At 42.2% G+C, this 15,465-nt stretch overlaps 1 protein-coding gene across 1 annotated transcript in view; it reads left to right on the plus strand.

The window, feature by feature from the left end:
• The window catches only part of LOC122801653 (mucin-16-like), a 221,402-nt gene that overhangs the window by 181,341 nt on the left and 24,596 nt on the right, over nt 1–15,465 (plus strand). Inside the window, exon 10 of the mRNA XM_044071132.1 lies at nt 9,097–9,295. Coding sequence (XP_043927067.1) covers nt 9,097–9,295 — 199 coding nt within the window. The remainder of the gene's footprint in view (nt 1–9,096; nt 9,296–15,465) is intronic.

Genomic DNA, 15,465 nt, shown 5'->3' on the forward strand with positions numbered 1-15,465 from the left:
ATGGACAAAGTGGGAGGAGTGGGCATGCAACGGATTGCAGAGACTTACTACTCCCTGGATTTCCTAAAGCACTTTTTCACTGAGAGGGTTGCATAACCATATGTAGACTACATGAATTTGTGGTGGTGAAGGAATCCACAGAGCATTCCAGAGGATGTGGGGCAGGTTAAAAAAGGGTAAGGAGGAAATGTGGGAGTGGGGCCAAGCTAAAATGTTAGATGACTTAAATAACAGCACGATGCACTTGTTCTCCTTTTGATATCAAGCAAATGTACTGTAGTATAACATAATACATCTCTTTTTTTAAACATAGTTGCCACAGGACATGTGCCAAGTATCTATACTTAAATATTTCTATCATGCCTTTGCTCTGCCTTCTTTTTCAAGACAATGCAAGCCAAGCTGTTACAGTCTCCTTATTCGGTTCCTTGTGCAGACTGTGCACATCTTTTTGCCTTTGCTTGAACTGCTTGTATCCATTCAGTGCCCTGAGGACAATATAAGACCTCCAGTGCTGTGTACAGTACTCCATATGGTTATGTAGATGGATGACTTTGTTGTGTCTATCAAGCATGCCCCTATGTATCTTAATCATACATCCCAAGACACAGAAAATCCAATTAAAGGCTTTGAAAGAGTAGGTACATATGGCAAAAAAAAAAAACTGGACACTTAATTACTATACATTTGCATCCATAAGTCCTCCTACTTCCATCGTAATTGTGGGGTAAAACATGCTCTGAAATATAACTCTAAAACCGAAAATGAAAAAGTTTTGCAAAATAATCAAACAGTAAGACTTGGAAGGGACTGTAGCGGAAAGAAGTTTCCGGTCATGCAGCACTGCATAGCTGTACTTGAATCTGAGACCATTTAGAGTAAGTACAGTGGCATAGTATAGTTGGACAATTAAAGGAAAGTTCTAGCAGCACCCATAAAGCATAAAGTAGAAAACAGCACAATAGTAAGCCTCCATTGTGGGATGGTCCCACAATGAGATGTCCCAATTTCTTTTCTGACTTGCTGAAAGACTGAGGAGAGGAACTAGGATAAGACAAACAGCAGATCACAGGGAGATAAAAGTAAATATTAAAATTGCAAAATCATCATAAGGTAAGAGTACCTTAATGTATACCTTATTATCTGTTAACATCTTTTTGCCTCAAATTTTCACATTGTCAACATCTGACACTTCTCAACACATTTTTTATCACATCAGTTTTTATTATTTAGTCTAACAGTGTATGCATCTCACACAACACACACATGCACAACAAAAACACACACAGAAAGGCACACATAGACAACAAATGTGTTCTCTCTGCATGTGCTGCTCTCTCTCTCTCTCTCTCTCTCTCTCTCTCTCTCTCTCTCTCTCTCTCCGTCTTTTTCCCATTCTGTAAATCAGAAATACTTTGAAGATAAAGTTGCACTGTCTGCTTTTAAAAGAGTTAAGATATCAACACAAAGTTACATAGGTGGGTAAGCTGTTTTATTTTGCAGCCAAACATAGGCCTGGCAATATCTGACTAATATGTTTTAGAGAATGGGCGAGCTGTAGATCGCATCCTGATTGGAGAGCAAACATTCTCTAGCAAGATGTTAATCTACAGGTAATGTCTGCTGAAAAATGAGTCTGCTGCTTTATGGCAGTATATCAAGCTGCTGCGGACCTCAGACTGAAAAAAATAGCTTCTATTATTTTACACTAGCTAAGCAGTGCTTTTGCTGTTTAACAACTGTAAAATAAAAAAGAAAGAAAAAAACAAAAAAATGTGAGCATGTGTGTTTATGTCTTTGTGTGAGAGTGTGTGTGTATGAGAGTGAAAGATTGAGTGAGCTATCTTGCACTTGCTAAGCAGCACTTTTGTTGCTTAGTGAGTATAAAAAAAATAAAGAAATCAAAAAACATGTTTGTGTATGTGTATTGTGTGTTTATGTTTCTGTCTGCATGTGAGAGCGAATGCATGTGTGAAAGCAGAAGAGACTGTGAGAGACTGAGAGATTGAGAGAGAGAGAGAGAGAGAGAGAGAGAGAGATGGATCTGTGAATGAATGCGTATATGAAAGCAAAACAGACTGTGTGTGTTTATGTGTGTGCGAGTGTGTGTGTGTGTGTGTGAGTGTGTGTGTGTGTGTGTGTGTGTGTGTGTGTGTGTGTGTGTGTGTGTGTGTGTGTGTGTGTGTGTGTGTGTGTGTGTGTGTGTGTGTGTGTGTGTGTGAGAGAGAGACAGAGAGAGTGAAGAGTGAGAATGATCCCTGGCAGCAGCAGCATCAGTTAAGAGGTTTCCATACCTCTTCTATATCTCTCAACCTCTCAGCACAATAAATCTGGACAGAGCTACAAATAAGGGAGGACAAAGGACCAAAAATAGGGAAAGATTTTAAATATTACTCATAAACTTAGAAAGTTGTTAGAATAACAAGATTTCAATTAACATGTATTTTTTAAAGGATACCAGGTCTGAAACTCTAGTGTCTGTTCGTATTTAATCACTTCAGTCCCTGGTTATTTGCTAGAAAACTATGCATTTTATGAGGATGGGACCAAACATATGAGCCCAAACTGAAACTCAGATATATGCCATTATTTAGTAACTTCAGTCTCCAATAAGTGGCAACCAACCAAACATTTTAGGAGTAATGGACCAAAAAATAAATAAATACCTGTATATTTTAAGTGTTATATTTTGGATGCAAAATGATTCCTCCAACACCATTAGCATATACTACAGCAAGTTTGAAACATTAGTCGAAGGAACAGTTTTACATCAAAAATATATAAAAAAAATATAGTAATAAATAAATCAATAAATAAAACATGACAATTTTGCACACAGCTCATTCTCTAAGCACATAAATGACCTCCAGGGTGTGTGTTACTGTGGAAAAAATGCCCTTCCAGGGACATAGCATTATTGCTTGCTTAAAGGCCATAGTGGACAAAATATGCCCTTTCAACAAGTCATCTTAGAGAGCACACACTGTCTTCTCCAGCCCCTCAGGCTCCCATTATCTACTGTGCATTTCCACCAAAGGAAAGAAGGCTAGAGATTACCACTGATGCCATTGTGTATCAAACCCTGTCAGAACAAGGGGCAGGGCTGCCCTGTTTGTGATGGAAGGTGACTTCATCAGATTGTAACTGCCTAATCATACCTGGTTGAAAATTAAGTACACTTTATCATAGGAGTAAACACTGAATCCCCATCAAAAGAAGCCCACCACTCATTCACTTCTATGGGATCACTGGCAATACTGACAAATCCAATGAAGCCAGTACTGAATCAGGGGTAGATGTGCGTCAGTGGTTGCATGTGTATGGACGTATCGATGCATGCCTATAGGGACATGCATGAGAATGAATGAATGTGTTACACATGTATGTGTCTCTGTTTGTCTCTGTCTCATTGGTTGCACAGGCAGGAGATCACTAGGCTGATTATGTGTGTCTGTTGACCTGGGTAATCTCAGTATTTTAAGCTGATGGAAGAAACTGAGACTGTAACTGTGTGTGTGTGTGTGTGTGTGTGTGTGTGTGTGTGTGTGTGTGTGTGTGTGTGTGTGTGTGTGTGTGTGTGTGTGTGTGTGTGTGTGTGTGTGTGTGTGTGCGCATGTTTGTGTGCATGTGCATATGTGTGTGTGTACTTTAGGATAAAATCAAAACGAATGGCCTGTTACTCATTTTTTTTAAATCAGATTTTTAAAAGGTACTTAATATTTTAATATAAATTTATATAATAACATGTATACATATTTTAAGCTGTTATATATTATGTTTGTAATGAATTGTGAACATGTAACTATTGGGTTTAATTGATTAATTAGGAAATGGGTAGATATATAAGGGAGTGTTGTATTTGTGTGTTTTGTTCTGAGGAAGTCTTTATGCTGAGACAAAACCTAGGTCAACGTTTTACTAATTTAAATTATACATTAAACTTGGCTTTGGCCTTTTGATACAGCGTGGTTCTTGCTTGCAATTTGGATACTGTTCTCCTGGTCGGTGATTGTTTTCTTGTGGTGTGTTTACGCTGGTTATCAGTTCGTATGTGTGTGTGTCCCTGTGTGCATCTATTCCTATGTTGGAGGGGTGCCTTTCCTAATGAGATGCATGGACGTCTATGAATAACTCTAGCACAGTCAGGTATCTCAGCACAGTGTTTGATTCAGAGACATGGTAATAGCTAAACCTAATGAGATGTTGTTCCTCATTTTGGCTATAAAATATCTCTGAACTGGAATTTCTGTTTGTTGTACTAATTGATCAATTGCACTAGGCAATTAGCATTGGCAGAGAGAAATTCTCTGATTCCCATGGTTTGTTGAATAAAATATAGACGAAGTAAAACAATTCAAGACAAAGCTATTGAAATTAAAGCACATTTCCAAGAGAAAGTATGACTAAAAGTCAACTCCATAAAAGGATAAAAGGATAAAAGGATACGGCTATTAGATATGTAGGGAGACATGCTTTTACATGATATTTAGTATATAAGTAGTGCTTCATTTCATCGGAGAGGTTTTTTTTATCTCTGTAGTGCATAGTGTTACTGCAGAACAGTGTAAGCGAATAGATATGGCAAGTTCATTGTATTCACTTACACTGTGGGGGATGGTGTACATTGTTAAAGTGAGGTTAGGTAACAGTAGGGTAAGGGAATAGGTCCTATTTTACACAAACTTAGTAAGTAGCACAAGGGAGATGCAGGGGGCTTGTCTGGTACTGTTCATAGATTCATAGGTTTGTACTAGGCTAATGGTCCTGGAGACTTTACAAGCCTAGCCCACAGAAGTGCCCTGGCATCATGTCACCTGACATTAGTTCCCAGTAGCTCTGTCAAGTAGAGCCACTGGAGTGATCCCCTGGGTGGACCTTCTTTTTCCCATCCACTCATCAAGATTTCTTTTGAAGAGTGCCAGTGAGGTACTCTGCTTGACATGTATGGGAAGTCTATTCCAGCGCATGGGCAGTCTCTGGGTTATGAACCTGTCCCTCCAACATTTTCTCTTGATTGTGGTAATGAGGTTGAGGGCTCTGGAGCATGTTGTGCGGAGGGATTGGGATTTCTTTAGATGCAGCATATCTTACAGAGCTGGGTCAGACATGGCTTTGTAAGTCATGCAGAGATCGCCTCTTAGTAGACGATATCAGACAAAGAATAGCTGGGGGGTTTTTTGAGTCTCTCCATGTAGGACATATGTTTAACACCTAGGATCATCTTCATGAGGTACTTTTGTGTCCTTTCCAGCTGTTGCATGTGTCTAGTGAGGTACATGACAAATGGGTCATTATACTCGATGACTGGCCTAATGAGGGAAGAGTAGAGAGAGATGATGACCTCTTTCTTCCTGGATGCAAAACCTTTGGTAATGAGATGGGCCACATAGAAGGACTTTCTGACCACATTGGCAATGTGCTGGTTGAAAGACAGGTTGCTGTCAACCTGTGTCCCCAGATCTCTTATAACACCTTCAGTGTTCATTGGGCTCCCATTGATGTAGTAATTAGTGGGAAATGAGTTTTTCCCAAAGGGAATGGTGACGCATTTTTTGGCATTGAGCTTAAAGCCATAGTTTCAACACCAGTCACTGGTCTCAGTGAGGCCTTTATGTAGGATGTCTACATCACTTGGGGAGTTAACAATGGCTCCCAGCTTGCAGTTGTCTGTGAACTTGGTCAGCCAGAGTCTCTCCGTGTTGGCCTGGATTTCTGAGAAGTAGATGCCAAACAGGACAGGACCCAGGATTGATCCCTGTGGGACTCCACTTGTGACTGGTCAGCAGTCTGACTTGGAGTCTGCTACTTTCACACTGTGGGTTCTATCTGTGAGCCAATTTGCAATTTTAATTTGTAATTTTAAACTCAACTGTCTTTCTAGTCATCTGACTGTTATGTTAATTTGACCACACATTTCCTTCCCTGTCCTCTTTCATTGGCTATTGTAAGAAGCACAAAATTATAATTTTTGTGAAATCACTCCCCTTCAGCTATTTAAATTTATTGGCCATCCAACTATATTCCATAGAGCTAAAATACAAAGTGCCCATCCCCTGCCAATCTATCTTGCTCTTTTAAATTAATGGCTTTACACTTAGATAGCTAAAGTTTAAGTTACCCCTTCTTCCGTATCTAACTGCTTAATGTACACTGCAACTCTTAAGAAGCATATGGACATTATTTCCTAGAAATTGATGATCACCAGAAAGCATAATAAATGCTTCATAGGTGCTATCTTGGAATTATATTTTACCCCTGGTGAGAGAAGCAGCAGAGTGCATTGATTCCTGTTTCTGATTAGGCAGTGAGTGTCTGTGTTGGATCTTCCTGACTGGTCTGGCTGCTATTCAAGTCATCTACCAGGAAAAGGCTACAACAAGCCTACAAACCCTTTTTATCATTTGGGGCAAAGCTGTTGATCACCTGTGGCCTGCTTCTCTTCTTGGGATTGGCACTACTGCTTTGCTTCTGGTGCGAGAAGAAGCAAAGGAGCAATGTAACCCCAGCATTAAGCTGTGGTGAGACCAGCACTAGTAGTTGACAAGCAACAGCCATTCAAGTAAATCCTCTCTTTTCATCATTCTTGGCAAAGCTAATTCTTTCATTTCAATAAGTACTGCTGTCTAACCTAACTTCAGAATATCTCCCTAAATACTTCATCCATAAATCATCAAGATCTACTTTTCAGCTTCTGCACAAGTGTTTGTCAGTGCCCTATATAGATGTAGATACCCTGAGTTGACATTTTTCCTGTAAAAGCACTCAGATTTCATCAATACCTAGAGGCGCACAGGGCAACTAGTTTGCAGTGACAAGCACCACCCCCAGAGTTGTAAACCAGATACCCTTGATATTACTTTATCTTCTAACTCCAACCATCTAATCGATAAAAAGGGCCTGTTGCCGTGAATATGAACTTTCCCAATATTTCCTTTACCAGCTTGGTGGATATGGACATCGTGAAATAATGCAGAAAGTCCATGTTTGCTAACAACCAGTTAATTCTCAAATAAACTGATATGATATGTGAGAGATGCACTTACACAATGTCACTGGAGGCAAAGCTCTCACGTAAAAGCACTCAATGTCAATCAGTCTGTCAGTAGTACACACGCTACACTCATCACACACAGTTCCAAGAAGACACATGGACCCACATATGCTGAGGCACTTAAATGTAATCTTCCTAAACCCTAAAGACCTTCTAGATGAAGTACATATAACAAATACCCTTAGCATCCCTGAACACCCACATCAACACATACAACCACATCTCATGGAGTCTCTACTTTTAAGCCCATAAGGCAAGCCACCACACAATCCAATATTCTGTCATTGAAGATTCCGTTGTTAGACACACGGATGTCCCTCTCACCAGAATGAGTAAGGAGAGAGTCTCGGTCAGTTGTTTATCAGGGGTCATGATCCAACACATTACATATGCACTCAGGTCATTGAACTAAAAGTACCTGTATGATTCAGTCATAGTCCATGTGGGTGTAAATGACCTGGGATATACCTCCCTAGACTATATGAAGACAGACCTCATGGAGCTCTTGGAATATGTATCCCAGGCTGGTATAAGCCTAGCAGTGAGTAGCATTTTACCTTCTCATGATGCCGCAATATGAACAGAAGATGACTGACTTTAATAATTGTCTTAGTTTCTGGTGTCATTCTAAGAGGGTGCAATATTTATCAGCATGGAAGGAGATGGACAACAAACCATGCTGTTTTGCCAGGGATGATCTGCAACTCTCTCCTCTAGGCTTTTGAATATTGGCTAAAATGTCGTTGTATCTCACAGTGCCTTTTTTAGGCAATGCCAACCTGAAAATCCTTTCAATACAGCAAATAAAAATAAAGAAAATCTAAAGGTGCTACTAGGAGTCTAAACAAAAACTTCACACCCTAAAAGACTTCCTCATCCTAGAGAATGCTGACGTTCGTGCAGTCACTGAGACATGGTTTAAAGCTGTGGAGAGCACCCCGGCAGAGTAAAGCTATAATGATGCATTTAGACTAGCTACTACACAGGCAGGGACTAAAGGTGGAGGTGTCTCAATTTACATCACAATAAATGTACCCCAAAGTTGGTCTAACAGGACAATGAACTTGAGCTTCTCCACGTTCAAACCACAAATCCCATATCATTTCCATGCAAGCTATAGGTCCCACTTTATGACCCAGGAAATGCATAACACGTACATAAACTTACTGGAAACACTCACCATCCAATGCAATACCATATTCAGTGACAACTTTATGGATGGAGATCTCCCTTTCTCCATTGCTTCCTTTACACAGCACTGATGTACTGCATAAGCATGGGGGGGCAAGTCACATACACATCCGCAGTTCATCAGGAAAGCCAGAGGATACCAGAAAAAAAGCAGAAGGGCACCACAGCACCATTATATAAAAACATTATTTAAGAAAAATAAGTCTTTTTTTCCTTAAATAATGCCATTGTATTATAGCAGTAACAGACTCCATGGTATGGTACACTGAAGATTTACCCATGGTTGGCTTTATTTAATCACCCGAGCTTTGCCCTCATGATTAATCCAAACCAACCATGGGTAAATCTTCAATATACCACACAGACATTATCAGTTATTGCTATAATATAAACTGCCAGTCTCAATAAAAGCTGGTGACAGTTTACAGTCCTTCAAACAACTGCTGGACACTTTTTTGGGGGGAGAAGGCTAAAATATGTAACATACTCCCAGGTAGGGAGGGAGGCTTTGAGTTTGTTGCCTAACAAACACCAAAACCATTGCCTGAAGTCATATGTCCACTGAACCAATGTATTTTATCAGCAGAGCATTTTTAATTTGAGTTAAGCTGCTTTTATTTTCCATAATTATGACTAGAGCATATGTTTTGCCTGAGTCCTTAAGCAGAGAGCTAATCTGTTCATATCTTTTATTATCAGATTGCATTGTGTAATAAATGTGTATTGTTAAAACATAAGCTGTATTTTAATGGAAGAATCCAAAGAACCTGCTATACCATCTTAGTAACATTTTGCTGTGCCTTCTAAACTAATAAGACACACATCTTCTAAATCTTGTTTTGCTTTACCCTTAGGTTGTCCCAGAAATGCAGACTGCCCTGAATGATTCTACATTTAATATTTCTGTTAGTGGATTCCGAAATGGAAGTGTCCGTGCTTACTTCATGTCTTTTCTAAATGGGCAACACACTATTCAATTAAATGTACTGCAGTTTGTACTTACTAAAGTAATAAGGGACAATCTTGATAAAAATGCCACTGTAACTGTGCAAGGTTAGTATGTTTCATTTCTCACACTTTTTCTCATTTATATAATATACAGCTACTACACAGATACTAAGGAATGAACTGATGTACTAGTAACTCTGTGTTCACATACCAAAGCTCTTACTGTATCTTAAAAAGTGAATTGTGAATTTCCTGAGCTCAGATGGACTGCCATCATTGGAAAGTAAATCTTTATAAGACAGCTGGCACCAAGTAATTTGTGTCTTTGCCTGAACTATCCTGATAAATGTGCTCATCCTTTTTAGGATCCACAAATATTTATTAAATGTAAGTTTATTTCTTCAATTAGCAAGCAAGCTGAGCAGATGGCGACTACACCCCCATCAACATCTCCCTCACTCACATTAGGATGTTTCTGATAACAGAAATGACAGATGTGTAAGTAAATTTACCGTAACAGTGGACATCCGAATAGATCACTGTTGAAGTAGCCTAAGCTATATGGACCATCCTACCAAAGATCAGACCAGCCAGCCAGCTTCCAGAGCCTTAGAACATCTTATACACACCCCTAGCCACTGTACAGTTTGTGGAGAACAGTATAAAATTAGTGGCAAGGGTGCAAAAACTTCAGTGTTTTCTTGCCTTAGAAGTGGGAGGCTACACTGCTGCCAGATGGGAACAGAAATAATAAAAATCCTGCACTCTGGTATAAACAGCAAAAAAAGAAGGGGCTGGAGAGAGGGTGCATCTACTGCAACAGTGATCTATTCAAACATCTACTGTTATGGAACTAAAGACACAAACAAACTGAAAATAACAAATGAATAGACTAGAGGCTTCCACAGACTGACTACGAAGGGTTAATAGGATAAATCCACAAGGTCAAACACGAAAATAAAATCAGGTACTTTAAGCGCTTTTCGTTTGTTCAAAGGAACAAACTTCTTCAGAAGTGAGTTACTACAACAGCTGCAAGCAATTTGAACTCAAAAAGTGCGGGAAAATTGTAACTGATTATACCTTTTAAACAAACAGTACATAAAAAACTCTATTTAAATTTAAAATCTAATATGTAAAACATTACTTATGTTAAAAATGTTGTATAACACAAAAATATCAACAATGGTTTAAAACCCACATAATAATACATAAAATATTGGATTTCTTCTGTATTATCTAAGAAGACTTTTCAGTTTGAGTAAGCTAGAAATTGAACATGCTTCATTGAGACCAGGGTGATAGAATGAGTTTAATCTAATCTGCCACAGTAGTTCCATTTCTTCTAGTTTGAAAGAAGCAGGACCCCCCCGGTTGTCAGGAATAAAGTTACTAATGACAGTAAACTTAAATTTGTGGGATGGGTTAATGTGGACATGTTTTGCTAGGGCATTCTCTAACTTATTGTGTGAGATAGCATATTGATGTTCATATATCCTATCTCTAAGCCTAAGTTCTGTTTTGCCCATGTAAAATGCAAAACAGTCAATACATTTAGCCAAGTACACTAGAAATTTACTGTTACAATTAAATCTAGACTTCAGTCTGTAAGTATTACCATTGATTGTAAAATGGTTATTACAATCGATGTATTTGCAGAAACTTTTAGTTATGTACTCACCATAACTTCAGATGTTTGGGATCCATCTCGCCTACATTCTGACTGATGGGTTCGGAGCCGATCCCTCGGCTCCGACTCGGCACGCTTATGCTATAGAGCGAGGCCTCTAATTGGCTGAGCTATCTTTATCCAAGGATGCACCACCACTAATCCCCCAGATCTTGTTTGTCCGGATTCATGCACACATGCACAGCTTGTTTATATAACATTGTTAGTTGCTTCAAGATGAAACAACAGGATTCGGACCTTCTGACATCCTCTGATCTCCAAGGAAGGGGGAATGAGGGTGGGTTATTAGAAATGCAGGCGAGATGGATCCCAAACATCTGAAGTTATGGTGAGTACATAACTAAAAGATGTTATGTGATCCTATCTCGCCTACATTCTGACTGATGGGACAGCGTCCCTAGCACCTAAATCCCGGGTGGCTCATTGGAAAACACTCCTGAGCACTGTGGAACCAAATGAAGCTCGTCCTCTAGATGCCACATCTAATTTGTAGTGAGAAATGAAGGTGTGCGGGGAAGACCATGTAGCCGCAGCACAAATGTCACTAATAGCAAGCTTAGAATGAAATGCTACCGAAGTAGCCATAGCCCTTGTAGAATGAGCCTTGACAGAGGTGGTAAGCTCTTTGTTAGAATAAATATAAGCTTGAGTAATACAGTCCCTGATCCATTTGGCAATAGTGACCTTTGTGACAGCGTTGCCCAATTTGTTTTCTGCAAAGGATACAAACAACTGATCTGTTTTCCTTGATTGTTTGGTCCTATCTAAATAAAAACGTAACTGTCTGTGGACATCTAGTGTGTGGAAAATAAACTCTGCTTTATTGGAGTATTTTGGGAAAAAAACTGGAAGCTCTAACGATTGTTGCAAGCATAAAGTAGAACAAACTTTAGGAACAAAAGAAGGATTTGGTCTGAGGGACACACTGTCTGTATGAAAAACCAAGTACAGGGGTTTCACTGACAAAGCTTGAAGTTCTGAAACCCTTCTGGCTGAAGTAATCACCACTAGAAAGGCTGTCTTCCATGATAGAAACTTTAGATCACAGGTAGCTGCCGGTTCAAAGGGGAAAGAAGTCAAGGCACGCAACACTATATCAAGATCCCATGGAGGTGCAGGATGAGAAATCGGAGGTCTTAATAGAGCAGCACCTTTCAAGAAGGTCTTACACAATCTGTTGCTCATTAAAGGTGGGTCTATGGATTCATGAAAATTAGAAATTGCTGCCAATTGTACTTTGATGGTAGAAACTGAAGAGCCTTGATTGAAAAGAGAGGTCAGGAATTTGAGTACTTCTGCCACGGGAGTAGAAATGGGGTCCAGGCCCCGGAGTTGAGCCCAAATAGCAAACCTTTTCCATTTGCTAGAATACAGTTTCTTTGTAGCAGACTTGTGGGCTGAAGATAATATGTGCACAACATCTGGATCCAGTGCATGTCTCCTGACTATCGTCGGAAGAGGATGAGCCAGGCCGTCAATTTTAAGGTTTGTAGGGACTGATGTAGTAGTCCCGACTGATGAATCAGTAGGTCTGGGACCTGGTCCAGGAACCATGGACCTTCCAGAGCATGTTTCCGAAGGTAGGGAAACCACACTTGATGAGGCCAGTAAGGAGCAATTAAGATCATCTTGCTCCCTAAGAGAGATGCCTTTTGAATCACCCTGGGGAGGAGAGGAACTGGAGGGAAGGCATAAAGCAGGCCGGTGGGCCAAGGATGGACTAATGCGTCCATGGGGCTCTTCCCGGGCCGGGTTAGGGAGAAAAATTCTTTGCACTTTGCATTCAGAGGAGTCGCGAAGAGGTCGCAACACGGAACTCCCCATTCGCTGAAAATCTGCCTTGTAATTGTCATATTCAGAGACCATTCGTGAGGAGAGAGGATGGTTCTGCTCAACCTGTCGGCTATGACATTGGACTTGCCCGGTATGTGAGTAGCCACTAGGAACTGTTTGGTCGAGACTGCCCATTCCCAAACTCTCATCGCTTCTCTGCAAAGAGGATAGGATCTGGTCCCTCCCTGTTTGTTCAGGTACCAGACAACTGACATGTTGTCTGAGTGAACAGCAATTACGCCCTGAGGGAGATAATTGTGAAGGGCTTGAAGGGACAGGAGTACTGCCCTCATTTCTAGGATGTTGATGTAAAGAGGGGTCTCTTCCGGCTGCCATTTGCCTTGGACTGACCTGCCCAGGGAATGCCCCCCCCCACCCCATCTGGGAGGCGTCCGTGGTCAAAGTGGCCGCCGGAGGAGGAAGAACAAAGGGTCGTCCCTGATCCAAATTGGAGGACACTAGCCACCAGCGAAGGTCCCGTTTGCAAGATTCTGTGATCCATATGAGATGATTGAGAGGGAGTTCCTGAAAGGACCACTGAGTTGAAAGAAGCCACTGGAGGATTCTCATGTGTAACCTTGCCAAGGGAACTAGCAGAACTGTGGCAGACATGGATCCCAATAGCTGTAGGACCATTCTGGCTGGGGCTTTGGACCTGGGGAGTAAGGCTCGAACTTGATTTTGAATGATTTGAATTCTGTCTGCAGGTAGATAGACCCGCATATGGTTTGAATCTATCTCTACCCCTATGAATCTTATTCTTTGAGATGGCCGCAACACAGACTTTGGCCAATTGAAGGTGATTCCAAGGGAATTGCCCAGTGATATTGTGGCTTGCAGGCTCCGTAGAAGTAGATGCTTGGAGGTGGCAGTTAGGAGCCAGTCGTCTAGGTACGGAAACACCTGGAATCCTAGACTTCTCAGGTGAGCAGTCACTACTGCCAAGCATTTGGTGAACACCCTGGGGGCTGTGGTGAGACCAAAGGGCAGCGCACGGAACTGAAAATGACTGCCTCCTAGGCTGAAGCACAAATGTCTCCTGGACGTTTGATGTATTCTGATATGATAATACGCGTCCTTGAGATCTATGGAGCACATCCAAACACCCTTCTCCAACAATGGGAAAATGGTTTGTAGAGTGACCATTCGGAACTTGGACTTCTTGACTGAATGGTTTAGGTTGCTTAGGTCCAAAATGGGCCTCAAGTCCCCGGTCTTTTTTGGCACCAAAAAGAATCTTGAGTAAGTCCCTAATCCGATCTGGTCTGCGGGGACCGGTTGGATGACTCCTTTTTGCAGCAGCTTTGAAATTTCTGAGGCTGCGGTATCCCATTGACTGGGTGGTGGGTCCGGGATTTTTTTTGGACTGGGGGGGGTGAGAGAATGGGATGGAGTAACCTCTGACGATAATTCGAAGCACCCATCGGTCCTGAGTGATCCCTTCCCAGGCCTTCAGGTGCTTCGAAAAACGACCCCCGACTGGCTCCGGAGCAGCACAGTCAGGCAATCCCTCAGTGACTATGAAAAGCTGAAGAGCCACGAAAGTACTCGCAGTCTCCAGTGTTGCGAGGGCCTCTGCCGCCTCTGGGACGGCGTCTTCTGGATGAATTTCCCACTCCTCTGCCTCTGGAGGGGGAACCTTCCTGCTGAGAGGGGTAAGACTTCTGAGATCTACGGAACCACATTTTCCCTCCTCTTTTAGCCTTGGGATAAGGCCGAAAGGGAGTGGAAAATCGTGCCCCTACGGCAGTCAGAGTCTTACCCTCCTGTTCACAGCGGGTAAGTGTGTCTTTTACCTTGGGTCCAGACAGGGAGGACCCATCAAAGGGGGCGTCGGCAAATGAAGACTTAAAGGCCTCCGCGAAATGACACAGGCGGAGCCAGGCTTGTCTCTGTAGAGCAATGCCTGTACCGCGCTCTACTCGCCTTTGGCGCATCTGAAATGAGCCTCATGGACGAGTTCGAAATGGATGACATTGTAGCCAGCTGAGATCCAACCGTCTGGGCTAGCTCCTCAGGCAGGTTACCTAAGAGGGTATCGGATAGCTCCTTGATCAGATCCCTCTGAAATCTCGTAAAGTGCGTCAGGTAGTTCAAAGACCTCAGAGTAAAGGCCGCTGAACTAAGGGTGCGCTTACCATACCGATCCATGCTCCTAGACTCCTTATTAGGAGGATGGACGGACGTAGAAGCCTCTGCTACATCTTGCTGGGTAGCAGATGCCACCACCATAGCATCCACAGCCACACCTTTCGTAAGGAACTCTCTATCTGGGGGCGCCGAGAGAAATTTGTTCGGACGAGTGGGCACCGGTTCCACAGAGTCTGGGTGTTCCCATGCCCGTTGACAGATCAAATCCAAGAGTTCGTCGAAGGGCGGAGACACCCAGGAGGCGGAGGGCTGAGCCCCGAAGGCCTTCAGGAACACCGACTCATCAGCAGAGGGAGGTTTGGACTGCCAGCCCCCTTGTTGTTTTAGGGCTTCCAGGATGTCTGCAAAGGAGACATCATCCAAGGACAACTTGGGGGACCCCTCTGCATCATCGAGATCAGTGTCAGATGTCAAAGACTCGTCAGGGGAGTCAACGTGCTTCCTCTTGCACGTTCTCTTCCTGGGAGGTTCTTCCGAAGAGACTTCAGAAGGACCTCCAGGAGGGGGAGAAACCCCAGTGGGGGTAACCTGAGGCCCAGGGGCTCCGCTGTCTACGGACAGGGGGACTGCCAACGACCCAGTCTCCAAATGTAGGGAAGGA

The sequence above is a fragment of the Protopterus annectens genome, chromosome 5.part0, assembly GCF_019279795.1.
Source record: "Protopterus annectens isolate FY-2018-M chromosome 5.part0, PAN1.0, whole genome shotgun sequence".
Lineage (NCBI taxonomy): Eukaryota > Metazoa > Chordata > Ceratodontiformes > Protopteridae > Protopterus > Protopterus annectens.